This window comes from Dama dama, chromosome 4 (assembly GCF_033118175.1).
Source record: "Dama dama isolate Ldn47 chromosome 4, ASM3311817v1, whole genome shotgun sequence".
Taxonomy (NCBI): Eukaryota; Metazoa; Chordata; class Mammalia; order Artiodactyla; family Cervidae; genus Dama; species Dama dama.
The window spans coordinates 69,611,236-69,636,706 of record NC_083684.1 but is presented as its reverse complement, the minus strand read 5'-3'; the positions used below and the strand labels follow the sequence as shown (position 1 = coordinate 69,636,706).

Here is a 25,471-nt window from a genome sequence, read left to right as displayed (position 1 = left end):
CAGAGTTCCAAAAAATAGCAAGGAGAGAGAAGAAAGCCTTCTTCAGTGATCAGTGCAAAGAAATAGAGGAAAATAATAGAATGGGAAAAACTAGAGATCTATTCAAGAAAATTAGAGCTACCAAGGGAATATTTCATGCAAAGATGGGCTCAATGAAGGACAGAAATGATATGGACCTAACAGAAGCAGAAGATAAGAAGAGGTGTCAAGAATACACAGAAGAACTATACAAGAGAGATCTTCATGACCCAGATAATCACGATGGTGTGATCACTCACCTAGAGCCAGACATCCTGGAATGTGAAGTCAAGTGGGCCTTAGGAAGCATCACTACAAACAAAGCTAGTGGAGGTGATGGAACTTCAGTTGAGCTATTTCAAATCCTGAAAGATGATGCTGTGAAAGCGCTGCACTCAATATGCCAGCAAATTTGGGAAACTCAGCAGTGGCCACAGGACTGGAAAAGGTCAGTTTTCATTCCAATCCGAAAGAAAGGCAATGCCAAAGAATGCTCAAACTACCGCACAATTGCACTCATCTCGCACGTTAGTAAAGTAACACTCAAAATTCTCCAAGCTAGGCTTCAGCAATACATGAACCATGAACTTCCAGAAGTTCAAGCTGGATTTAGAAAAGGCAGAGGAACTGGAGATCAAATTGGCAAGATCTGCTGGATCATCGAAAAAGCAAGAGAGTTCCAAAAAAACATCTATTTCTGCTTTATTGAGTATACCAAAGCCTTTGACTGTGTAGATCAGAATAAACTGTGGAAAATTCTGAAAGAGATGGGAATGCCAGACCACCCGACCTGCCTCTTGAGAAATGTGTATGCAGGTCAGGAAGCAACAGTTAGAACTGGACATGGAACAACAGACTGGTTCCAAATAGGAAAAGGAGTATGTCAAGGCTGTATATTGTTGCCCTGATTATTTAACTTATATGCAGAGTACATCACGAGAAATGCTGCGCTAGAAGAAGCACAAGCTGGAATCAAGATTGCTGGGAGAAACAGCAATAACCTCAGATATGCAGATGACACCACCCTTATGACAGAAAGTGAAGAAGAACTAAAGAGCCTCTTGATGAAAGTGAAAGACAGTGAAAAAGTTGGCTTACAGCTCAACATTCAGAAAACTAAGAGCATGGCATCCAGTTCCATCACTTCATGGGAAATAGATGGGGAAACAGTGGAAACAGTGACTGACTTTATTTTTCTGGGCTCCAAAATCACTGCAGATGGTGATTGCAGCCATGGAATTAAAAGACGCTTACTCTTTGGAAGGAAAGTTATGACCAACCTAGACAGTATATTAAAAAGCAGAGATGTTACTTTGCCAACAAAGGTCTGTCTAATCAAGGCTATGGTTTTTCCAGTAGTCATGTATGGATGAGAGAGTTGGACTATAAAGAAAGCTGAGTGCCGATGAATTGATGCTTTTGAACTGTGGTGTTGGAGAACACTCTTCAGAGTCCCCTGGGCTTCAAGGAGATCCAAGCAGTCCATCCTAAAAGAGATCAGTCCTGCGTGTTCATTGGAAGGACTGATGTTGAAGCTGAAACTCCAATACTTTAGTCACCTGATGCGAAGAACTGACTCATTGGAAAAGACCCTGATGCTGGGAAAGATTGAGGGCAGGAGGAGAAGGGGTCGACAGAGGATGAGATGGTTGGATGGCATCACAGACTAAATGGGCATGAGTTTGGGTGAACTCCATGAGTTGGTGATGGACAGGGAAGCCTGGCATGCTGCAGTCCATGGGGTCGCAAAGAGTTGGACACGACTGAGTGACTGAACTGAACTGAACTGAAAGAGTAGGGACCATGAGAAGCAGTGCCACAACACAGACCCTCACTGTCCTCCCAAGCCTGGGTCCTGCGAGACCCCAGGCCACAGAAGTCTTAAAGGGGACAGACGTTCCAAGGGAAGGGGGATGCACTCAGCCCCGGATCTGACCCCAGCATGCACGGGCCCCCACCAGACCTGCAGCACCTACAATGTGTGGTGGAGGATGGTGCTAACAGGAAACTCTCTTCCAGGACTGTGTTGGGACCAGTGGGACCAGGTACAATCAGGTGAGTCCCCACCAGACTTCCTGCTTCCACCCAACCAGCCCCCTGGTTACTCGGCCCCCACAGGACTCCAGTAACAAAGCCAGCTTCTCTATTAGTCCAGGAGCTTGAGCATTACTGGGCAGTGTCAGTGTGCATATCACAGCAGGAACAGCCGGTCAGAGTGGAGTGACCCCTGCCCCTGGTGCTGACAGGTAAGAGGGAGGGCCGGGTCCCTCCCACAGTGGGAGCCTCCTCATGGGCAGAGGAGCAGAGTGTGGGCTCAGGTGGACCCCTCCTCTCCCAACCCACAGCCAGGGTCAGTGGGCTGGAGGTCCCCCTTTAACACAGCCCCTCCGCCCAGGAGTGTACAGGGCGCCCTCCCTCTCCCTAAGCCTGGCTTGCTCGTGCTTCCCAGAGACAACCTGACCCTCTGGCATTGCTTGGAGGCTAGGTTTGGCAGATTCGCTCCAACAAAGGATGAGGGGCTCACCTCTCCGCTCCATCTAGGAGGGTGGCTGAGCCCCAACTTCCCCTGGGTCATGTGAGCAGCACCCATGGAAAGTGTTAAGTAAAAGCATTAGTCACTCAGCCATATCTGACTCTTTGCGACCCCATGGACTTTGGTTGACCAGGCTCTCCTGTTCATGGAATTGTCCAGGCAAGAATACTGGAGAGGGTTGCCATTTCCTTCTCCAGCACCCACGGGCGCTGGTACAGATGCTACAGTGGGTACAACCTCTCCTATGCATGGTCAGCCCCCAGCACCCCCCTGGACATCCTGATTGTGGGTGAGGAGCCCCTGTCCTGGCCCAGGTCTTGACTGTCTGCTCAGAGCGCTGGACCAGGCTTGGCCCTGGTGGTGCTGGGTCCACAGAGAGGGTCCTGGAGCAGAGGCCCAGGTGGGGCAGGGGTCTGGGGGGGGGGATGTGAAAACAGGAGTGAGAGGCATGAAGATTAAGGAGACCCAGACGTGGGACTTCCCTGGCTGTCCAGTGGTTGAGACTCTGCATGTCCACTGCAGGGGGCACAGGTTCAATCTCTAGTCAAGGAGCTAACATTCCATATGCAGCACTGTGCCACCAAAACTAAAGTGAAAAACAATCAAAGACAAAAAAAGAGACCCACACAGACGGGCTGAGAGGAGCTGGGAGGGCTCACAGGGAGGCCCCTCAGCTCAGGGTCTGGGATGTGGGGAGGGGCTCTCTGCTCATCACCGCCGTTCTCCCCCAGGAATGCACAGGAAACCCTCCCTCTCCACCCACCCCGGGGGCCTCAGTGCCCCGGGGAGAGAACGTGACCCTGCAGTGTCGCTCTGAGGTCCGCTGAGACACCTTCCATCTGTCCAAGGAGGGCTCGCTCGCTCCTCCCCAGCACCTGCGTCTGCAGGACACGGCTCCGCCCGTCCAGGCCAACTTCACCCTGAGAGCTGTGACCTCGGCCCACGGTGGGACCTACAGGTGCTACACCTCACAGAGCACCGCCCCCCACCTGCTGTCTCTCCCCAGCGACCCCCTGGAGCTCCTGGTCTCGGATGAGGAGCGCCCTGCCCATACCCACTGAGGAGTCAGACCCACAGCTCAGTCCTGTCCCCGGGCAGATCTGGGCTGCATGGGAAGAAGGGAGACACAGGGACATCAACCACAGGTGACCCCACCTCACGGAGAGATGGATAATACAAGGGGGCGCCTCTCCGTCTACTCCACGTACCCCCTCCCCAGGGTCCAGGCAGTGCTAGGTGTGCAGAGAGGGGACTGAAGAGTGGAACGCTCTGGGCTTTGAGGGAAGACATGGAGCTAAAAGCAGCATGAAGACCCAGACACACCCCACATCCTCCTCCTGTCCTTGTTCCAGGGAGCAGCTGGGACCTGCAGACCCCCACCCACATGCGCGAGCTCCATGTCCACTGAGTAACGAGTCCTCCTAGCCTAGAGGAGACGAAGTCTCCCGGGCCCTGGGCGACCTCCTGTTTCCCCTTCCCCACTAAACGTTTACAGGTTGCTTCCCACAGGGTCAAGGGTGGGGTGGGGGTGAAGGGAGGGGGCTTCAGGTCCCAAGTATAACTGAGCTCACTGGTCCCAGTACACTGGCTGCTCAGAGTGAGAACTGTGTGTTAAGGGGAAGCCACCAGCTGAGGAGAGGGAGAGGAGGCAGCCTCTCCGCCTCTGTCCATGTGCTGATTTCCGGGAGCCTGAGCGTCAAGGAGTTCATGATTTGAGCCATAGTCAGCTCCCGGTCTTGTTTTTGCTGACTGTATAGAGCTTCCCCATCTTTGGCTGCAAAGAATATAATCAATCTGATTTTGGTGTTGACCATCTGGTGATGTTCACGTGTGGAGTCTTCTCTTGTGTTGTTGGAAGAGGATGTTTGCTATGACCAGTGCGTTCTCTTGGCAGAACTCTATTAGCCTTTGCCCTGCTTCATTCTGTACTCCAAGGCTAAATTTGCCTGTTACTGCAGGTGTTTCTTGACTTCCTACTTTTGCATTCCAGTCCCCTATAATGAAAAGGACATCTCTTTTGGGTGTTAGTTCTAGAAGGTCTTGTAGGTCTTCATAGAACCATTCAACTTCAGCTTCTTCAGCATTACTGGTCAGGGCATAGACTTGGACTACCATGATATTGAATGGCTTGCCTTGGAAGTGAACAGAGATCATTCTGTCATTTTTGAGATTGCATCCAAGTACTGCATTTCGGACTCTTTTGTTGACTATGATGGCCACTCCATTTCTTCTAAGGGATTCCTGCCCACAGTAGTAGATGTAATGGTCATCTGAGTTAAATTCACCCATTCCAGTCCATTTTTGTTCCCTGATTCCTAGAATGTCGACATTCACTCTTGCCATCTCCTGTTTGACCACTTTCAATTTGCCTTGATTCATGGACCCAACATTCCAAGTTCTTATGCAATATTGCTCTTTACAGCATTGGACCTTGCTTCAATCACCAGTCACACCCACAACTGGGTGTTGTTTTTGCTTTGGCTCCATCCCATCATTCTTTCTGGAGTTACTTCTCCACTGATCTCCAGTAGCATAGTGGGCACCTACAGACCTGGGGAGTTCCTCTTTCAGTATCCTATCACTTTGCTTTTTCATACTGTTCATGGGGTTCTCAAGGCAAGAATACTGAAGTGGTTTGCCATTCCTTTCTCCAGTGGACCACATTCTGTCAGAACTCTCCACCATGACCCAATCATATTGGGTGGCCCCACACGGCATGGCTTAGTTTCATTGAGTTAGACAAGGCTGTGGTCCTGTGATCAGATTGGCTAGTTGTCTGTGATTGTGGTTTCAGTCTGTCTGTCTTCTGATGCCCTCTCTTAGTGCCTACTGAAAAAGTTGGCTTAAAGCTCAACATTCAGAAAACTAAGATCATGGCATCTGGCCCAATCACTTCATGGCAAATAGATGGGGAGACAGTGGCTGACTTTATTTCTGCAGGCTCCAAAATCACTGCAGATGGTGACTGCAGCCATGAAATTAAAAGATGCTTACTCCTTGGAAGGAAAGTTATGACCAACCTAAATAGCATATTAAAAAGCAGAGACATTACTTTGCCAACAAAGGTCCATCTAGTCAAGTCTATGGTTTTTCCAGTGGTCATGTATGGATGTGAGAGTTGGACTGTGAAGAAGGCTGAGTGCTGAAGAATTGATGCCTTTGAACTGTGGTGTTGGAGAAGACCCTTGAGAGTCCCTTGGACTGCAAGGAGATCCAACCAGTCCATCCTAAATGAGATGAGTCCTGGGTGTTCATTGGTAGGACTGATGCTGAAGCTGAAACTCCAATACTTTGGCCACCTCATGCGAAGAGTTGAATCATTAGAAAAGACCCTGATGCTTGGAAAGATTGAGGGCAAGTGGAGAAGGGGCTGACAGAGGATGAGATGGTTGGATGGCATCACTGACTCAATGGACATGAGTTTGTGTAGACTCTGGGAGTTGGTGATGGGCAGCAAGGCCTGGCATGCTGTGGTTCATGGGGTCACAAAGAGTTGGACACGACTGAGTGACTGAACTGAACTGAACTGAGAGTCAAGGGCACCAAGGGAATCAACCCCACAGTGTGCAGGGCAGAGTGAAGGGGGCCTCCTCACCCCTGTCCGTGGTGTGGATTTCCAGGAGCCTGAGAGTCAAGGGCACCAAGGGAATCTCCTTCACTGGCTATGCTAAAGCCTTTGACTGTGTGGCTCACAACAAACTGTGGAAAATTCAAGGAGATGGCAATACTAGACCACCTTACCTGCATCCTGAGAAGCCTGTGTGCAGGTCAAGAAGCAACAGTTACAACCAGACATGGAACAATGGACTGGTTCCTAATTGGGAAAGGAGTACATCAAGGCTGTATATTGTAACCCTGCTTATTTAACTTCTATGCAGAGTACATTATGTGAAGTGCTGGGCTGGATGAAGCATAAGCTGGAATCAAGATTGCCAGGAGAAATATTAATAACTGCAGATATGCAGATGACACCTCCCTAATGGCAGAAAGCAGAGGAACTAAAGCGCCTCAGTGACAGATTTCATTTTCTTGGGCTCCAAAATCACTGAGGATGGTGGCTGCAGCCATGAAATTAAAAGACATTTGCTCCTTGGAAGAAAAACTATGACAAAATTAGAAAGCAGAGACACCACTTTGGTGACAAAGGTCCATGTAGTCAAAGCTATGGTTTTTCCAGTAGTCATGTATGGGTGTGAGAGTTGGACATAAAGAAGGCTGAGCACTAAAGAATTGATGCTTTTGAACTGTGCTGCTAGAGAAGACTCTTGAGAGTCCTTTGGACAACAAGGAGATCAAACCAGTCAACCTTAAAGGAAATCAACCCTAAATATTCATTGGAAGGACTTATGCTGAAGCTCCAATATTTTGACCACATGATGTGAAGAGCTGACTCATTGGAAAATACCCTGATGCTGGAAAAGATTGAGGGCAAGAGGAGAAGGGTGTGACTGAGGATGAGATAGTTGGATGGTATCACTGACTCAATGGTCATGAGTTTGGCAAATTGGCAAATATGGAGTCTGCAATAAACAATTAAAAAAAAAATGGGGGATGGACTGTATTTCAAGAATGAAGATGGAGGTAGAGAGCAGTGTCTGGAGACACAAAGTGGAACCCCAGTGATGGAAAGACAGGCCAGAGGTTCCAGAAAGCAGAGATCCAATTCTCTGTTCCCATTTTATCTCTGTCTCCCCAGTGTTGTCTTCAAAACCCAGCTTTCTCTTTTTCATCCCTTATGCGGAGTGATGCCTCTCATTGCGGAGAGAGCAGGGAGATTCTCCCTGTCCATGAACATCCTTGAGGCTGGAGGCAGAGATGGAGCAACCATTCTGGGAGGACCAGAATCTGGGCTTGCCAGGGAGAGGGCTGCAGAAGAGATCAAGGAACTGATGGATGGAGAGACAGCCATTGTTTCCGTTCTGATTGAATCAAAATGAATGAACTAATTTTTTTCCTCTTAGCACATATTTCTACTAACTCTCTTCCCAGCTCCTTCTCTTTTGCCCAAGCAGATTCCAGGCCACAGGCATCCTCTCTATCCATCCGAATCTAGGAATTGGACAGCATCCTGGGAAGCCAAGGAGGAACCCTCAGGAGCTCTTGCTCTCTCCCTACATCCCTCCCCAGCTGTCCTTGGGCAGGCTCTGCCCTCTGGATTTCCATCCGGCCCTGGGATGAATCAGGTCAGAAGAACAGAGGGCAGGGCACCCACATGATCCAAGCAGGATCCAGAACCAGATATTTTTCTTGTTTTCTTGCTTTCAAATTTAAAAAGTAATAATAACTAAGCAATAAGAAAGAGAGAAGATGAATATTTAACATTGCCCATGCCTGTGTGCTCAGTCACTCAGTCATGTCTGACTCTTTGCAGCCCCGTGAACTGCAGCCCACTAGGCTTCTCTGTCCATGGGATTTCCCAGGCAAGAATACTGGAGTGGGTTGCCACTTCCTCCTCCAGGGATGGAACCCCCATCTCCTGCGTCTCCACACTGGCAGGTGGATTCTTTACCACTGAACCATCTGGGAAGCCCAACATCTGCCATAGTCCCTGGATAATTCATGTTTGCTCCATGTTTTGTTGTTAATTTAAACATATTATAGATGCATGCTATAGATCTTTTGCTTGTTGAACGTATACATCCTCAGAAATGAACAATGTGTCTGACTTTGTTCATTTTTTGACATTACTTCCATGTCAAAAACTGCACCTTCATCGAATCATGCAACACATCATTAGCCATCAGCCTCAAGTTTTCTAGACTAGATTTGGGAGCCAAAAAAAAAAAAAAGTCTTACAAGATGTGTTCCAGACACATCTATTTCAGCAGAAAGAAGACACACCAGGTAAACAAAGCAAAAACTACACTGAAAATCATCAATTGTTATTAAAAGTTCTACCCCTCCTTCCTTTTAACTGTTAATTAGCATTTCTGAAGTTGTTAAGAATTATTTAATCATTCTCTCATTCACCAACATGAATTAATCCAATTAACTGAGTTGATTGGTAGTTCAAGTAAATATATTCATGCTTGTTCACAGTAGCCAAGAATTCTCCCAGAAGAAATCTCTTAGGATAAAATCCCAGATGTGAATTAATCCAATCAACTCAGCTGATTGATAGTGCAAGCAAATATACTCATGCTTGTTCACAGTAGTCAAGAATTCTCCCAGAAGAAGTCTCTTAGGATAAAAACCACTGAGTCAGTGGGCACTGCACTCATTTGATCCTTATCAAATGTCACCAATTCTGTCTTCAACATCTCCAAAAATCGTGTACCAGTGTACATCCCATCAGCAGGGAGAGAAAGCCAAAATTCTCCTCCTGTGTCCCAGCTGTCTTGATCAATCCAGTGGGCAATGAAATTGGGATTACATTCATTTGTATATTTTTATCGGTATGTATTCACATGACACAAAATTCACCCCTTTAAAGAGGGTATCCCCAACCTCCAGGATCTCATGCCTGATGATCTGATGTGGAGCTCATGTAATAATAATAGAAATAAAGTGCACAATAAATGTAATGCACTTGAATCATCCCCAAACTATCCCTCCATCCCTAGTCTGGGGAAGAACTGTCTGCCACAAAACTGGTCCCTGGTGCCGAAAGGGTTGGGGACCACTGCTTTAAAGTGTATAATTCAGGGATTTCCTTGGTGGCCCAGTGGTTAAAAACTTGCCTGCCAATGCAGGGGACACAGGTTCAACCCCTGGTCCGGGAAGATTGCACATGCCTCGCTCGGGACAACTAGGCTGTGGGCCACAACTTCTGAGCCCACACTCGAGAGCCTGGGAGCTGAAACTACTGGAGCCCACACGCTCGAGAGCCTGTGCTCTGCAACAAGAGAAGTCGCCACAGTGAGGAAGGACACTGCAAGGAAGACGAGCCCCCGCTGGCAGTAATCAGAGACAGGCTGTGGACACCGCTGACCCTGTGCAGTCAAAACTAAATACATACAACTATTCTTAAAGTGTACAATTTCATGGTTTTCACTTTACTCACAGAGTTGTGTATCCCTCACCACAATTCATTTTAGAATTTTTCATCACCTTAAATAGAAACCCCACACCCACCATTGGGGAATCCCAATTGCCACCCCCAGCATTCCCAATTCCTGGAAACTGCTAGTCTATCTTCTCCCTGGGTTTTTCTGTTCTGGAATGCAGAAGACAAGGGTTCTATCCCTGGGTTGGGAAGATCGCCTGGAGAAGGAAATGGCAACCCACTCTAGTATTCCTGCCTGGAGAATCCCATGGACAGAGAAACCAGGCAGGCTGGCAAGTCCATGGAGTTGCAAGAGTCAGACACGACTTAGCGACTAAACCACCACCTATGAATGGAATCATACAATTCGTGACCTGTGGGGTCTGGCTTCCTTCAGTGTAGTGTTCTCACGGTTCTTCCATGTTGTCGCCTGTCAATACTTCATTCCCTCCTATGATTAAACAGTATTCCATTGTATGAGTGTATGATGTTTTGCTTATCCCTTCACCAACGGGTGGTCATTTCCATTTAGCTTCCACTTGTGGCTCTTGTGAGTAATGCAGCCACCAACTTTTCCAACTTTAAATTATATACTTCCAGCATTTCCCTGATGATCCGGTGGTCAAGAATCTGCCTTGTGAGGCAGGGGACATGGGTTCGACCCCTGGTCAGGCAAGTAAGATCCCACACACGTCAGGGTGACTGAGTCTGAGTGCCACAACTACCGAAGCCTGTGCAACACAGCTAGAGAGAGTCTGTGCATTGTGACCAAAGATCCCACATGAGCAAAGGCCATCCTGCATGCTGCAACTAAGACCCGGCATAGCCAAGTAAATGAATAAGTAAATTTTATCATTTCATGAGGCGGTATCAGTGAGTTTCCCCATCTATTCATGATTTTCTTGGCCGGATGAATGCTGCATTGCAGAACCTTTGAGGGCAAGGGCCTCGCTTTCCTGCTCTCCACTGGCATATTTATGAGGATCAAAATATGCTAGATGAGAAAGAGCTGGCTGGTGGACTATAAAACTTCCCTACATCCTACCCAAAGTAGCCACCGAATGACCCAGACCTATAATAACGACGTCTACGTTCAGTGGCTCAGTCGTGTATGACTGTTTGTGATCCCAGTGGGACTGTATCCTGCCATGTTCCTCTGTCCATAGAATTTTCCAGGCAAGAATCCTGGAGTGGGTTGCCATGCTCTCCTCCAGCGGATCTTCCTGACCCAGGGATCGAACCCACATCTCTTGCATCTCCTGCACCGGCAGGCAGGTTCTTTACTGCTGCACCACCTGGGAAGCCTGAAGATGCCTATCAGTTCAGTTCAGTCACTCAGTTGTGTCCGACTCTTTGCAACCCCATGAACTGCAGCACGCCAGGCCTCCCTGTCCATCACCAACTCCCAGAGTCCACCCAAACCCATGTCCATCGAGTCAGTGATGCCATCCAACCATCTCACCTTCCGTCATCCCCTTCTCCTCCTGCCCTCAGTCTTTCCCAGCATCAGTGTTTTTTCAAATGAGTCAGCTCTTCGCATCAGGTGGCCAAAGTATTGGAGTCTCAGCTTCAACATCAGTCCTACCAATGAACACCCAGGACTGATCTCCTTTAGGGTGGACTGGTTGGATCTCCTTGCAGTCCAAGGGACTCTCAAGAGTCCTCTCCAACACCACAGTTCAAAAGCATTGATTCTTTTTTTTTTTTTTCAAGTTTTTTTTTCATTTATTTTTATTAGTTGGAGGCTAATTACTTCACAACATTGCAATGGGTTTTGTCATACACTGACATGAATCAGCCATGGAGTTACATGTATTCCCCATCCCAATCCCCCTTCCCACCTCCCTCTCCACCCGATTCCTCTGGGTCTTCCCAGTGCACCAGGCCTGAGAACTTGTCTCATGCATCCCACCTGGGCTGGTGACCTGTTTCACCCTAGATAATATACATGTTTCGATGCTGTTCTCTCGAAACATCCCACCCTCGCCTTCTCCCACAGAGTCCAAAAGTCTGTTCTGTACATCTGTGTCTCTTTTTCTGTTTTGCATATAGGGTTATCATTACCATCTTTTAAAATTCCATATATATGTGTTAGTATGCTGTAATGTTCTTTATCTTTCTGGCTTACTTTACTCTGTATAATGGGCTCCAGTTTCATCCATCTCATTAGACCTGATTCAAATGAATTCTTTTTAATGGCTGAGTAATAGTCCATGGTGTATATGTACCACAGCTTCCTTATCCATTCGTCTGCTGATGGGCATCTAGGTTGCTTCCATGTCCTGGCTATTATAAACAGTGCTGCGATGAACATTGGGGTGCATGTGTCTCTTTCAGATCTGGTTTCCTCAGTGTGTATGCCCAGAAGTGGTATTGCTGGGTCATATGGCAGTTCTATTTCCAGTTTTTTAAGAAATCTCCACACTGTTCTCCATAGTGGCTGTACTAGTTTGCATTCCCACCAACAGTGTAAGAGGGTTAAAAGCATCGATTCTTCAGTGCTCAGCTTTCTTCACAGTCCAACTCTCACATCCATACGTGACCATTGGAAAAACCATAGCCTTGACTAGATGGACCTTTGGTGACAAAGTAATGTCTCTGCTTTTTAATACACTGTCTAAGTTGGTCATAACTTTCCCTCCAAAGAGTAAGCATGTTTTAATTTCATGGCTAAAATCACCATCTGCAGTGATTTGGAGCCCAGAAAAATAAAGTCAGCCACTGTTTCCACTGTTTCCCCATCTATTCCCATGAAGTGATGGGACCGGATGCCATGATCCTACTTTTCTGAATGTTGAGCTTTAAGCCAACTTTTTCACTCTCCTCTTTCACTTTCAGCAAGAGGCTTTTTAGTTCCTCTTCACTTTCTGCCATAAGGGTGGAGTCATCTGCATATCTGAGGTTATTGATATTTCTCCCAGCAATCTTGATTCCAGCTTGTGCTTCTTCCAGCTCAGAGTTTCTCATGATGTACTCTGCATATAAGTTAAATAAGCAGGGTGACAATATACAGCCTCGACGTAATCCTTTCCCTATTTGGAACCAGTCTGTTGTTCCATGTCCAGTTCTAACTGTTGCTTCCTGACTTGCACACAGGTTTCTCAATAGGCAGGTCAGATGGTCTGGTATTCCCATCTCCTTCAGAATTTTCCAGAGTTTATTGTGATCTACACAGTCAAAGGTTTTGGCATATTTGATAAAGCAGAAATAGATGTTTTTCTGGAGCTCTCTTGCTTTTATGATGATCCAGCAGATGTTGGCAATTTGACCTCTGGTTCCTCTGCCTTTTCTAAAACCAGCTTGTGTGGCAAGAATACACAGAAGAATTGTACAAAAAAGATCTTCACGACCCAGATAATCACGATAGTGTGATCACTCACCTAGAGCCAGACATCCTGGAGTGTGAAGTCAAGTGGGCCTTAGGAAGCATCACTACGAACAAAGCTAGTGGAGGTGATGGAATTCCAGTTGAGCTATTTCAAATCCTGAAAGATGATGCTGTGAAAGTGCTGCACTCAATATGTCAGCAAATTTGGAAAACTCAGCAGTGGCTGGAAAAGGTCAGTCTTCATTCCAATCCCCAAAAAAGGCAATGCCAAAGAATGCTCAAACTACCGCACAATTGCACTCACCTCACACGCTAGTAAGGTAATGCTCAAAATTCTCCAAGCCAGGCTTCAGAAATACATGAAGTGTGAAGTTTCGGATGTTCAAGCTGGTTTTAGAAGATGTCTATATGTTTTATTTAATTTTGAATTTGATCCCTCATCTATTTCCAGCACTTTGGACTGTGAGCTTTGTTAGCCATGCTCTCCTCTGACCTCTGACCCCATGAGGGTTTGGCCACAAGAGAATGGGAGCACCCACCCAGCTGTCTGGACAGAACAGAGGCATCCCCAGCATCTTCCTGATAACCTCTGGCTGAGGGTATTGGCAGATATTGGGCTTTCCTGCTGGATCAATGGTAAAGAATCTTCATGCCAATGCAGGAGACCTGGGTTCAATCCCTGGGTTGGAAAAATTCCCTGGAGAAGGAAATGGCAGGCCACCCCAGTATTCTTGCCTGGGAAATTCCATAAACAGAGGAGCCTTGGTGGGCTACAGTCCATGGGGTTGCAAAGAGTTGGACACAACTTAGAGACTAAACAACATATCATCAGGATATCATCAAGTCCGTCCCAAACACCAACCCACACTAGCAAAGCATGAGCAAGCCAGATACCCACACCTTCCCCTACCAATCACAGGCAAAGACCCGCTTCTCAATCTGCCAATCTAGTCAACAAACTACACTTAATTTCCTTTAAGAAATCATCAGAAGATGGTCTCTGGTCACATCTTATACACCAAGGAAATTATTGGATTCTCCCCTGTTGACAGTACCGCCATCAACTGTCTTGGTGGCCAGTGTGTTTCCAGGTGCCCAAGAAGCAGGAAAGATGTCCAGTTAAGGCAAAATGTTGGCAAAAAGGAAGCCAGGTAAATGTCCACTTATAGTGGAATGCAACCCCGAGTGACAGTTCACAGTGACATAAATCAAATAACAAGATCTCTTTGCTGTGTTTTGTGTTGTACTGATCACCTATTTAATTTCATCCCATTGCTGATAATCAAAGTCCCTGGGAATGGGCATCCTAAACTGTGCTTTCCTCTGACCAGGAGAGAGGGTGTCCAGGAATTCCCAGGAGACCCTGGCACAAGCCATGAGTTCAACCTGATGTTTAGACCCAGGCCTACGCACTCTATGGAGTCCAGGAGGGGCTGGACTCCAGGGACCTAAGCTCCTGAGTCAAGCGTGGAAACCCAGTTCATTCACTCACCACGGGAAAGGGGGCAGGACCCCAGAGGTTTCCTGACAGCCCCCAGGACAGGACTCAGTGAGCAGTAATTGCTCAGCAATGAAAGGATTAATCGATAATTGCATCTCCTGCAAGGGGTGGGGCAAAAGAGGGTGGGTCCTGCAGGGCGTGTCAAGGTGGGCATAGTATATAAAGCTGGGGTGTAGGACCCTGGCCTCAGATCTTCCTGCAGAGCCCCAAACGCAGAGAGCAGAGCAGCACTGAGGAACTAAGACCCCAGTCTACCATGGGTGAGTATGGGTCAGGGTGAAAGGCCTGGGCCAGAGGCTGGGGTTGTGGCCGAGGCCGCAGGCCTCCTGGGCACCCAGAGGAGGGCCCAGCTGTCCGAGAGGGCCTCCTGCGGTGGGGAGGACACTGCAGAGTGTGGGGGATGGAATTACCTTATCTGGACGAGATGAACAGAGAGCCGGCCCACCGCGGCCTCCTGCAAACATCAGGGTCGCTTCAGCCCTTGGATAGTGAGAGGACCCGGCGCCCAGGAGAGCCCGTCCTGCCTGCCTTCCCAGGCTGGGGGCCCTGGGGCTGAGATCAGGCCCATCGCAAGGATGTGGACACTGAGGCCCAGATAGGTGCCAGGGCTGGGGTCGGGGGAGTAGAGTCAGGCTGGCACCAGGGGCGGCCGGGCCGGATGCCACACGCTTAGCCCTGCGCCGGCCTCTGCCAGCAAGCGTGAGCCCCCCCCCCCGCTCACCAGGGCCTGAGCCAGGCCGGGGGAGGCGTGCTGGGGACCGTGTGGAGGTGGGCCTCATCGGACCCTCCTTCTCCCCCAATGGTTCTCAGGACCCGCAAAGAGGCAGCGGCGACAGCGCACGGTGTTTAACAAAGAACAGTTACACGTCCTCGAGGAACACTTCGTAAACGACCAGTACCCGAGCTACCGGGCCCGCGAGGACCTGGCGGCCCGGCTCAACCTGGAGGAGTACAAAGTGCAGGTCAGATCCCACCCCCCCGTGCCCACAGCCGTCCCAGGACCAGCTCCCACCTTGGCACTTACCACGCGCCGCATCCGGGGGCCAGCTTTCCGCCCCTCCGAGGTCCAAGGGGCCCGAGCACGCCCCTGGGTCACTCAGGAAGCAAGGGCTCTCCCGGGGTCCGGATCTCAGGGCCTCGGGGAACCCAGGGAGCCCCTCTGGCAGACCCCTTTCCTGGAGCTCGAGCTCCTGAGTGACCAAGGCCGACCACTCCCGCCCTCTTCTGGTCTCCTCTGCGGCCTCCTGAAAATTCCAGGAGCCTCTAATTGGGGCTGGGGGACCTAGAGAGCCGCGCGCGAGGCCGGCTTCCGCTCCAACTGCGGGCAGCCTCCGACCCACCCCCGGCGGCCGCAAATGCGCAAGGACCCTCCTCTGATGTCTCCTCCCCGGCCCCTCTGTCTCCCCAGGTGTGGTTCAAGAACCGCCGGGCCAAAAACGCTCGGCTGAAGCGACTGACCCAGGGGCCTGGCCAGGGTCCCCGCAGCGTTCCCACCGACGGCGGAGTCCCCGACGCCCCCGCTCCCGGGACTGCCTCTACCCCTGCGGCCGCGGCTGCAGACTCTGCGACCCCAGAGGGCTCGGGTTGCCGCAGCCCCTCTCCGCCCAGCCCCGCCGGCATGCTCAGCACACCAGCGTCCGGCGGCGTCCCCAGCCAAGGCCGGGCTGGGTGCACCCCGGCGCAGGGCGCCCAGGAGGACTTCCCTACGGCAGCTCCAGCCTCGACCCCAGGTCCAACTTCAGCCCCGACTCCAGACTGGGTTCAGGACCCCTGCGCCGCCTCGGACTCCTGGCCAGACTCTGTTGTCATCTTTGATTTCACAGACCTCTTCCCGCTGCAAGAACCCTCCCACGAACCTCCCTCCGTCTTGGTCTCAGAGTACCAAAAGGGAGATGACTCTGCGGATGACTCGAGCCCCCGGCAGTTTCTGAATTTATAGAACCATCTGTCCCAGCAAAGTCCTGCAGACCCAGGCCTGCGCGTGGCGTGTAGAAACCCCGGCGGCTTGGCCAATCACCAGGAAACCGCTAAGTCACTGTCGGGAGGGACGCACCTCCGTGTATCCAGCCTGCGGAGGGGCGTTTGTGTTCACTGTGGAGCGGCCCTCGGGGGTCGCGCTGCTCCGAGTGTCCCCGCCACTTTGTTTAGGGCGCACGCGGGCAGTTCAGCTGGTTCCTAGCCGGCCATGGAACTGCCGCTCCCGCGGTGCGCTCGGCTTTGGTGGGTGCCGCCCGGGGGGAACTTGACTAGCCTCGATCGCCCAGCACTCCTGCTGATCCTCAGTGACATTTAGGATGTGCGCCTTTGTGATGTTTGCTCATCTGCTTTCTGGCGACTTCTCTGTGATTTTTCATATTGATTCCCTGATGGGAGAGAAGCTGAGCTCTACTCGTGTTTATTAGGCGTTAGGAATCCTTGCAGAGTTCCCTTTATTTTTTGAAATTTTTTGTTAAGTTTTCTTAATTTGTTTGAATTTATCGTTTTATCCCTTTTGGTAAATAAAGTGTTGCAAACATTTCTTTTCCCACTCGTGTGTTTTGGAAGTAGAATTTCCTGATTTTCCTGTCTATTTCAGTGCCTCTCCTTATCTGTTGTGATCAGCCAGTGTGTACACTGATATGCTATAAAACAAAATGAATTTATTAATAAAGACTTAACATAACCCTCAGAAGCCTCATTCTCAAGTTGACATAAAAATTCAGAAAACCTGACACTCAATGTCAACTTGCCTTATCACAGACTGAAAATAGTTCGCTGGGGGCATCAGTCCTGGGTCCTTGGTCTACTACTTTCAACCCACCTCAGGTTTGGGCATCAGGGGACTGGGGAGGACTCTGTTTTAACTATTCCCTTTTACAGTTAACGCTCTGTCTTTAGTCTTTCTTGTTTGAGAAATCTTTCATTATCATAAGAAAGATATTGGTCATAAACATATTGTATTCTCTGAAATCTCCCATGTTTAGGTCTTAGTGACAGTGTTAATTGCTCAGTTCCATCCGACACTTTGCGACTCCATGGACTGTAGCCCGCCAGGCTCTGTTTTGGGAACCAAGACAGAGGAGATGGCTCTGGAAATGGGATCTCCTAGGCAAGAATACTTGAATGGGTAGCCCTTCCCTTCTTCAGGGGATCTTCCTGACCCAGGGATCGAACCTATGTCACCTGCACTGTGGGCAGATGACCATCTGAGCCACTTTGGGTCTTAAGACTTCTAGAATTGATTGTGTGTGTGTGGTGTGAGGTAGGGATTCCTTTCTCATTTATCCTCATGAATTTACAGCTGTCAGTGTATGAGAGACTGGTTAACTTGTCATAAGTCAAAGATCCATTCCCTGCATGGATTCAGTACCTACAAAGTCTGCATTCGGGATTGATGGTCCGGTATCCTTGCACCATCTGCTCCTTTGTCTCCAGTTTCTCTGCTGTCTTCTGTGATCATCTTGGCTCTGGGGTCTCCCCACAGCTGGTCCTCTGACCCTGTCCTGGTCCCCTGACCCTGTCCTGGTCCCATTTAGCAAACGCTCCAATGTTCGTAAGCCAGGGACGCCTCAGCTGAGCAGAGAGAGAATTAAATCAGATTGGAGGGAGGGAAGGGAGGCACATGACAGGTAACAGACGTGGCAAGGGTGGGCAGTCCTGGGGGCTACCAGGACATAGTAGCAGCTGCTCCTGCTTGTCTAACAGAACCTGCCGGGAAAAATACAGAAGCATACTGAGGAAACAGGAGCAGAGAAAGGAAACCGAGAGGGAGAAGCACTGGGACTGCCCTGGTGGTCCAGTGGCTAAGAATCTGCTTTCCAATGCACAGGACTCAGGTGTGATCCCTGATCAGAGAACTAAGATCTCACATGCTGCGCAGCACGAAGTCCATGCCTGCATCAACTAGAGACAGCCTGTATAGAGCAAGGAAGACCCAACGCAGCCAAAATAAGTCAAATAAAAAATACATTACCATAGCAAAATAGATGGGTTCCCCTGATAGTTCAGTTGGTAAAGAATCCGCCTACAACACAGGAGATGCTGGTTTGGTTCCTGGGTTGGGAAGATCCCCTGAAGAAGGAACAGGCTACCCCACTCCAGTATTCTTGGGCTTCCCTTGTGGTTCAGCTGGTAAGGAATCTGCTGGCAATGCGGGACACCTGGGTTCAATCCCTGGGTTAGGAAGGTCTCCTGGAAAAGGGACATGCTGACCACTCCAGTATTCTGGCCTGGAGAATGCCATGAACTGTACAGTCCATGGGGTCACAAAGAGTCGGACACGACTGAGTGACTTTCACTTCACTATGTAAAATAGACAGTCAGTGTGACTTTGTTGTATGACACAGGGCACCCAAAGCTGGTGCTCTGTGACGTCCTGGAGGGATGGGGTGGGGAGCGAGGTGGGACCAGGGTTCAGGATGGAGCAGACACATGTATGCCTATGGCCGATTCATACTGATGTATGGCAAAAACCATCACAATATTGTAAAGTAATTATGCTACAATTATTTTTAAAAACTTGTACATGAACGTTTGTAGCAGCATTAGTCATAACAGCCAAAAGATGGAAACATCTCAGGTGTCCACCAACTGAAGAAAGAATAAACAAAATGTGGTACATTTCTACAGCAGAATATTATTCCGTCATCAAAAGGAATGAAGCACTGACTTGAAAACAAACATGCCAAGTGAAAGACACCAGACACAAGAGAGCACATATTGTATGATTTCATCTCTATGAAATATGCAGAACAGGCAAGTCTGTAGAGACACAAAGTGGATTTATGGCTGCCCAGGGCTGGGGGGAAGGGACAATTGGGACAGACTGCTTCACAGGTTCCCGATTTCTTAACAAAGTGGTGAAACGTTCTAGAACCAGACAGTGGTGATAGTTGCATAACGCTGCGTTGCTGTGCCACATTGCTTCAGTCGGGTTTAACTCTTTGTGACCCCACGGACTGTAGCCCACCAGGCTCCCTGAGATTCTCCAGGCAAGAATACTGGACTGGGTTGCCATGCCCTCCTCCAGGGAATCTTCCTGACCTGGGATTGAACCTGCACCTCTTATATCTCCAGCGTCAGCAGGCAGGTTCTGTACCACTAGCGTCACCTGGGAAACTCTATATTGCATAACACTGGGAATGCACAAAATATCACTGAATCAACTGTACACTTTAAGATGGTTCAAATGGTAAATTTTATGTTTTGTGTATCATACCTTGATTTTAAAAAACGGCACGAGGGCAGACACTAAAGGTGGGTGTGCTGACAGGGTGGCTTTCTCCTATTTCTTGTTTTGAACAAAGATGTGACGTCTGGAACTGCAATGGCCATCTTGCCACCATGAGGCAAAATCCAAGCAGATTCAACAAGCTAAAGAAAGGAGAGAATGAAAAAACAGAAAAATTCTAAGACCTTGATTACACTGTTGAGCTGACTGCCAACCACAAGACTCCTTAACAATAAATGTCCTTGAAGCTAAAAAAAAAAAAAAAAAAAAGATGGGAGGAGCTGCCTGTCACAAGGTACCGCAAAGTGGAGTTGCTAAGGACTGGCTGAAAGGAGAGGAGGATGCAGTTTTCTCCCTGGATGGAAAGAAATGAGGGAAGTCAGACAGCCATAAAAAGCAGTTCTCTACAGTCTTATGGTTGCCAAGGTGGGGGTTGGGGAAGGGATGGACTAGGAGTCTGGGGTTCAGTTCAGTTCAGTCACTCAGTCGTGTCCAACTCTTTGCAACCCCATGAATCACACCATGCCAGGCCTCCCTGTCCATCACCAACTCCTGGAGTCCACCCAAACCCATGTCCATCAAGTCAGTGATGTCATTCAGCCACATCATCCTCTGTCATCCCCTTCTTGTCCTGCCCCCAATCCCTCCCAGCATCAGGGTGTTTCCCAATGAGTCAGCTCTTTGCATGAGGTGACCAAAGTATTGGAGTTTCAGCTTCAGCATCAGTCCTTCCAATGAACACCCAGGACTGATCTCCGTTAGGATGGACTGCTTGGATCTCCTTGCAGTTCAAGGGACTCTCAAGAGTCTTCTCCAACACCACAGTTCAAAAGCATCGATTCTTCAGTGCTCAGCTTTCTTCACAGTCCAACTCTCACATCCATACATGACCACTGGAGAAAATCATAGCCTTGACTAGACAGACCTTTGTTGGCAAAGTAATGTCTCTGCTTTTTAATATGCTATCTAGGTTGGTCATAACTTTCCTTCCAAAAAGTAAGCATCTTTTAATTTCATGGCTGCAATCACCATCTGCAGTGATTTTGGAGGCCCCAAAAATATAGTCAGCCACTGTTTCCACTGTTTCCCCATCTATTTCCCATGAGGTGATGGGACTGGATGCCATGATCTTAGTTTTCTGAATGTTGAGCTTTAAGCCAACTTTTTCACTCTCCTCTTTCACTTTCAGCAAGAGGCTTTTTAGTTCCTCTTCACTTTCTGCCATAAGGGTGGTGTCACCTGAATATCTGAGGTTATTGATATTTCTCCCAGCAATCTTGATTCCAGCTTGTGCTTCCTCCAGTCCAGCGTTTCTCATGATGTACTCTGCATATAAGTTAAATAAGCAGGGTGACAATATACAGCCTTGACGTACTCCTTTTCCTATTTGGAACCAGTCTGTTGTTCCATGTCCAGTTCTAGCTGTTGCTTCCTGACCTCAAGAGGCAGGTCAGGTGGTCTGGTATTCCCATCTCTTTCAGAATTTCCCACAGTTTATTGTGATCCACACACTCAAAGGCTTTGGCATAGTCAATAAAGCAGAAATAGATGTTTTTCTGAAACTCTCTTGCTTTTTCGATGATCCAGCGGATGTTGGCAATTTGATCTCTGGTTCCTCTGCCTTTTCTAAAACCAGCTTCAACATCTGGAAGTTCATGGTTCATGTATTGCTGAAGCCTGGCTTGGAAAATTTTGAGCATTACTTCACTAGCGTGTGAGATGAGTGCCTTTGTGCGGTAGTTTGAGCATTCTTTGGCATTGCCTTTCTTTGGGATTGGAATGAAAACTGACCTTTTCCAGTCCTGTGGCCACTGCTGAGTTTCCCAAGTTTGCTGGCATATTGAGTGCAGCACTTTCACAGCATCATCTTTCAGGATTTGAAGTAGTTCAACTGGAATTCCATCATCTCCACTAGCTTTGTTCATTGATGCTTTCTAAGGCCCACTTGGTTTGGGGTTAGCGGATGCAAACTATTATATATACAGGATGGATAAACAAGGTCCCACAGTATAGCACAGGGAACTATTTTCTTTGACAAGTGTCGTGTCACCAAGCCCAAGATGGTGATTCACTTGACTATCCTAAATCTTAGAGGTGGGAAGCGATTCCCTGAGTACACACTGGGGTCCCACATCGATTTCTGGTGATCCCAGGGGACCTGGGAAGATGCAGTTCTCTCAGTCGGCCACAGGGTGTCGCTGTTAGAAAGAATTCACTGTCCAGTGCCCCTTTGCTGAATTCTACTTTTCTTGAAGGCATGACTTGTCTTGTTTATTTGCTCAGTCTTGTCCGACTCTTTGCGACCCCTTGGACTGTAGCCCCCCGGGTTCCTCTGTCCGTGTGACTCTCCAGGAAAGGAAACTGGAGTGGGTTGCCATTCCCTTCTCTTAGGGCCCAGGTAGGTTCTACAGGTGGGCGGGGCCGCGTGTCTCTTCTGGCCAATAGGCTTCTAGTAAAGGTGATATGCGTCACTTCCTGGCTGGCGTCTTAAAGAGCCAGTGCGTGCGTCTTTATGCTCTTTCCCAGCCATATGCGCTGAGGGTGCTGGAGTTCCAGGGGTAGAAACAGGACAACAAAATCCCCCTCAGTCTGGATCTGCCCTGGCCGATAAAGTAGTTACCCAGCCACGCGGTAGAGACATTGACTCTACACGTATATGAAAAAAGCATTCAGTTCTTCGGTCACACCCACCACATTTCAAGTGCTCAGTAGCGTCCTGTGGCCAGGTGCCAGGGTGCTGGACAGAGCAGATGTTTAAAAAGTTCCGTCATCACAGAAAGGTCTACTGGACATTCCACTCCAGATCACTGAAGGGCTGCAGAGAGAACGCTTGCCCCGGGGAGTATTTGCATGTGTTGTGTGAATCCATCAATAACCGCGCATTTTGTCTTTTTTGCTTCTTTTCACTGAAGCAAAGGATTTGAGCATCTTGTGCCTTTTAAATTATCAACTGGTGGCACGATGTGGCCTGGCTCACCCAAACGGAGGGCTGAAGGATAACACCAAGAGGACCCCGGTGGGAACTGAGCTGGCAAGTGGGGCAAAGGTCAAGCTCCACGGGGCCTTTGTTGCTCATTGAGCTCTCTGTGTGTGATCTTTGTCCTGGCTTAGAACTAAGCCGCCCAAGAACTCTTTTACTAACAGAAATGTCAGGGTCGCTAGAAGTGAAGACAGGCTGGAGTTCTGTTTCTTGTTGCTACTGTGAGAGCATATACCACACTGCTGTGTGACATATGTGAAAATGTAGGCTTTTCATAACAGATGGAAGTCGAGTCTTTAACTTGTACACCGCAGGGTTGTGTACTAGTTATAAACCAAGGACACTGGATAGATAGACTATACATGTGCTTAATCACTCAGTCGTGTCCAACGTTTTGTGACCCTTTTGACTGTAGTCTCCAGGATTCTCTGTCCATGGGATTCTCCAGGCAAGAATACTAGATTGGTTTGCCTTTTGTTCTCCATGATGATACATAAATAGATAGATAGATCAATAGTTTTCAATGGTTGGCAATACCACTTCCTGAGGAGGTTGATGATGTTAGCAAGCAGACTTTAGCAGCTTAAAAATAAGGCTCTCTTATTTTTATTTCACTTTATGGAAATATTTCACATGTATTAATATATGCCACTGTCCTTGATCAAGAACTCTGATGAGCACCATTCTTGTCCAAATCCTGGAGTCTCCACTGGTTGAAGAGGAGCGCAACATGCAGCACCAAAGGATGCTTTGAAGGGACAGAAATGATGGACATGCTTCACCTCAAGGGGAGAGAGACACATCCTGCTTCTTACACACCCTGGCCTGTCACTGGGAGAAGTAAAGCCTGCCTTCTGGGCCAAGGAGGAAGAGCTGTGCTGTCTTGTGAGAGCAGAGTGTACTTTGCAAATCTCCCCAGCCCTACTCGTTCACCAGGTCTCTGAGGGCATCGCTGGTGCCTCCACCCAACCAAGGCAGGGAGTGAAGGTCACACTCTACTCCTCCAGTCTTGCATCTCGTATTCAATCATGCAGTAAAAGAATTCAGCCTCCAGGGTCCCCTTGACCCCTGCTGTCCTCTCCATCCACATAGTCCAGCCCACAGCCACACCTGGATCCCAGCCATAACCTCCCTGGGTTCTGAGATCCAGACCCACACTCCATCTTCAGTTCACCCTCCACATTTCATCTTTCTAACTCACATTTCAGAATCTGCTTTCTGCCCCAAATCCTTCCATGGTACCCGCATCTTCAGGGCCAATTCCAAACTCTTCTCTCTGAATTCAAGCCTGCTCATGGTCCTCCAGAGGTGACCTCCCCCCCCAACCTCAGCTCTCACCTCTCCTTCCCTCCAAATGATATTGGTGCAGTTACACACACACACACATACACACACTAAGAAAATGGGCCATTTAACATTTGTGTGCTCTCTCATATCAGCTCTTCTCAGAACACTCAGACTCAATTTCCTTTTCCACTCCCAACCAAAAGTAGACAAAAAGGTAAACTCTATAGTTTCTATCACTTGTTATTGGGTTTTTGCCTTATCCTGGGGTAATTTTAATATGAAAAATCCACATAAATCATTAAGAATGCTGGTTGACACACCCATATTGAGATCATTGAAGATCAATCATTATTTCTTTTTAAATAAAAAAGTTTTAATTTACACTCTCCTTGTGGCTCAGCTGGTAAATATCCTTCAGCAGTGTGGGAGACCTGGGTTCAGTCCCTGGGTTAGGAAGATCCCCTGGAGATGGGAAAGGCTACCCACTGCAGTATTCTGGCCTGGAGAATTCCATGGACTGTGTTGTCCATGGGGTCACAAAGTGTTGGACACAACCGAGCAATTTTCTCTCACTTCCCATTTCTCTATAGCAGCTAATATAATATGATCTTCATAAATTTTTATCATAGTGTTTTGCTTATATATTCCATTTCTCTTAAAAATAAAATTGAACATCCTTGCACAGCAGATAGAACCTGACATGACAACCACCAACTCCCCCTGCCCCCCTTCAGAAAGTCCCCAAGTCCCCAAGGTTCTAAGGAATGCTCTTTTCTCTCTAGAATGTACTCGCTCCTACCCCGTGGCTCTCCACCTCCTCAAACAGCTATTCCCTCAATTACAGTGTACACATTGTTGTTTTTTAGTCACTAAATCACGTCTGACTTTCTCGACCCCCTGGACTGTAGCACATCTGGCTTCCCTCTCCTTCACCATCTCCCGGAATTTGCTCAGACGCATGTCCACTGAGTCACTGATGCCATCCAACCATCTCATCCTCTGTCGTGCTCTTCTCCTTCTGCCCTCAATCTTTCCCAGCAACAGGGTCTTTTCCAGTGTGTTGGCTCTTTGCATCATGTGGTCCAATTATTGAAGCTTCAGCTTCAGCATTGGTCCTTCCAATGAATATTCAGGATCGATTTCCTTTAGGATTGATTGGTGTGATCTCCTTACAGTCCAAGGGACTCTCAAGAATCTTCTCCAGCACCACAGTCAGAAAGCATCAGTTCTTCAGCACTCAGCCTTCTTTATGTCCAATTCTCACATCTGTAGTTCTTCCCTGATCGCTCAGTTGGTAGAGAATCCTCCTGCAATGCAGGAGACCCCTGTTCAATTCCTGGGTAGGGAAGGCCCCTGGAGAAAGGATAGGCTACCCACTCCAGTGTGCTGGCCTAGAGAATCCCACGGACTGTATAGACCATGTGGTCACAAAGAATTGGAAATGACTGAGCAACTTTCACTTTGACTTTCTCTTTCCTCCCATCTGTACATGCTTACTGGAAAAGCCATAGCCTTGCCTATACAGACCTTTGTCGGCAAAGTGATGTCTCTGCTTTCTAATATGCTGTCTAGGTTTATCATAACTTTTCTTCCAAGGATCAGGTGTCTTTTAATTTCATGGCTGCAGTCA

The 25,471-nt window shown here is 48.4% G+C and overlaps 1 protein-coding gene and 1 pseudogene across 1 annotated transcript; both read left to right on the top strand.

Moving 5' to 3' along the window:
* The first annotated feature begins 1,960 nt into the window (after positions 1–1,960).
* Positions 1,961–3,612, top strand: LOC133055232 (leukocyte immunoglobulin-like receptor subfamily A member 2; annotated as a pseudogene).
* An 11,019-nt stretch (positions 3,613–14,631) lies between these two features.
* Positions 14,632–16,304, top strand: LOC133055231 (tetrapeptide repeat homeobox protein 2-like). The gene is made up of 3 exons (XM_061140651.1): positions 14,632–14,737; positions 15,176–15,327; positions 15,774–16,304. Exons 1-3 carry the CDS (start codon positions 14,632–14,634, stop codon positions 16,302–16,304), a joined length of 789 nt encoding a protein of 262 aa, XP_060996634.1.
* Positions 16,305–25,471: the final 9,167 nt, after the last annotated feature.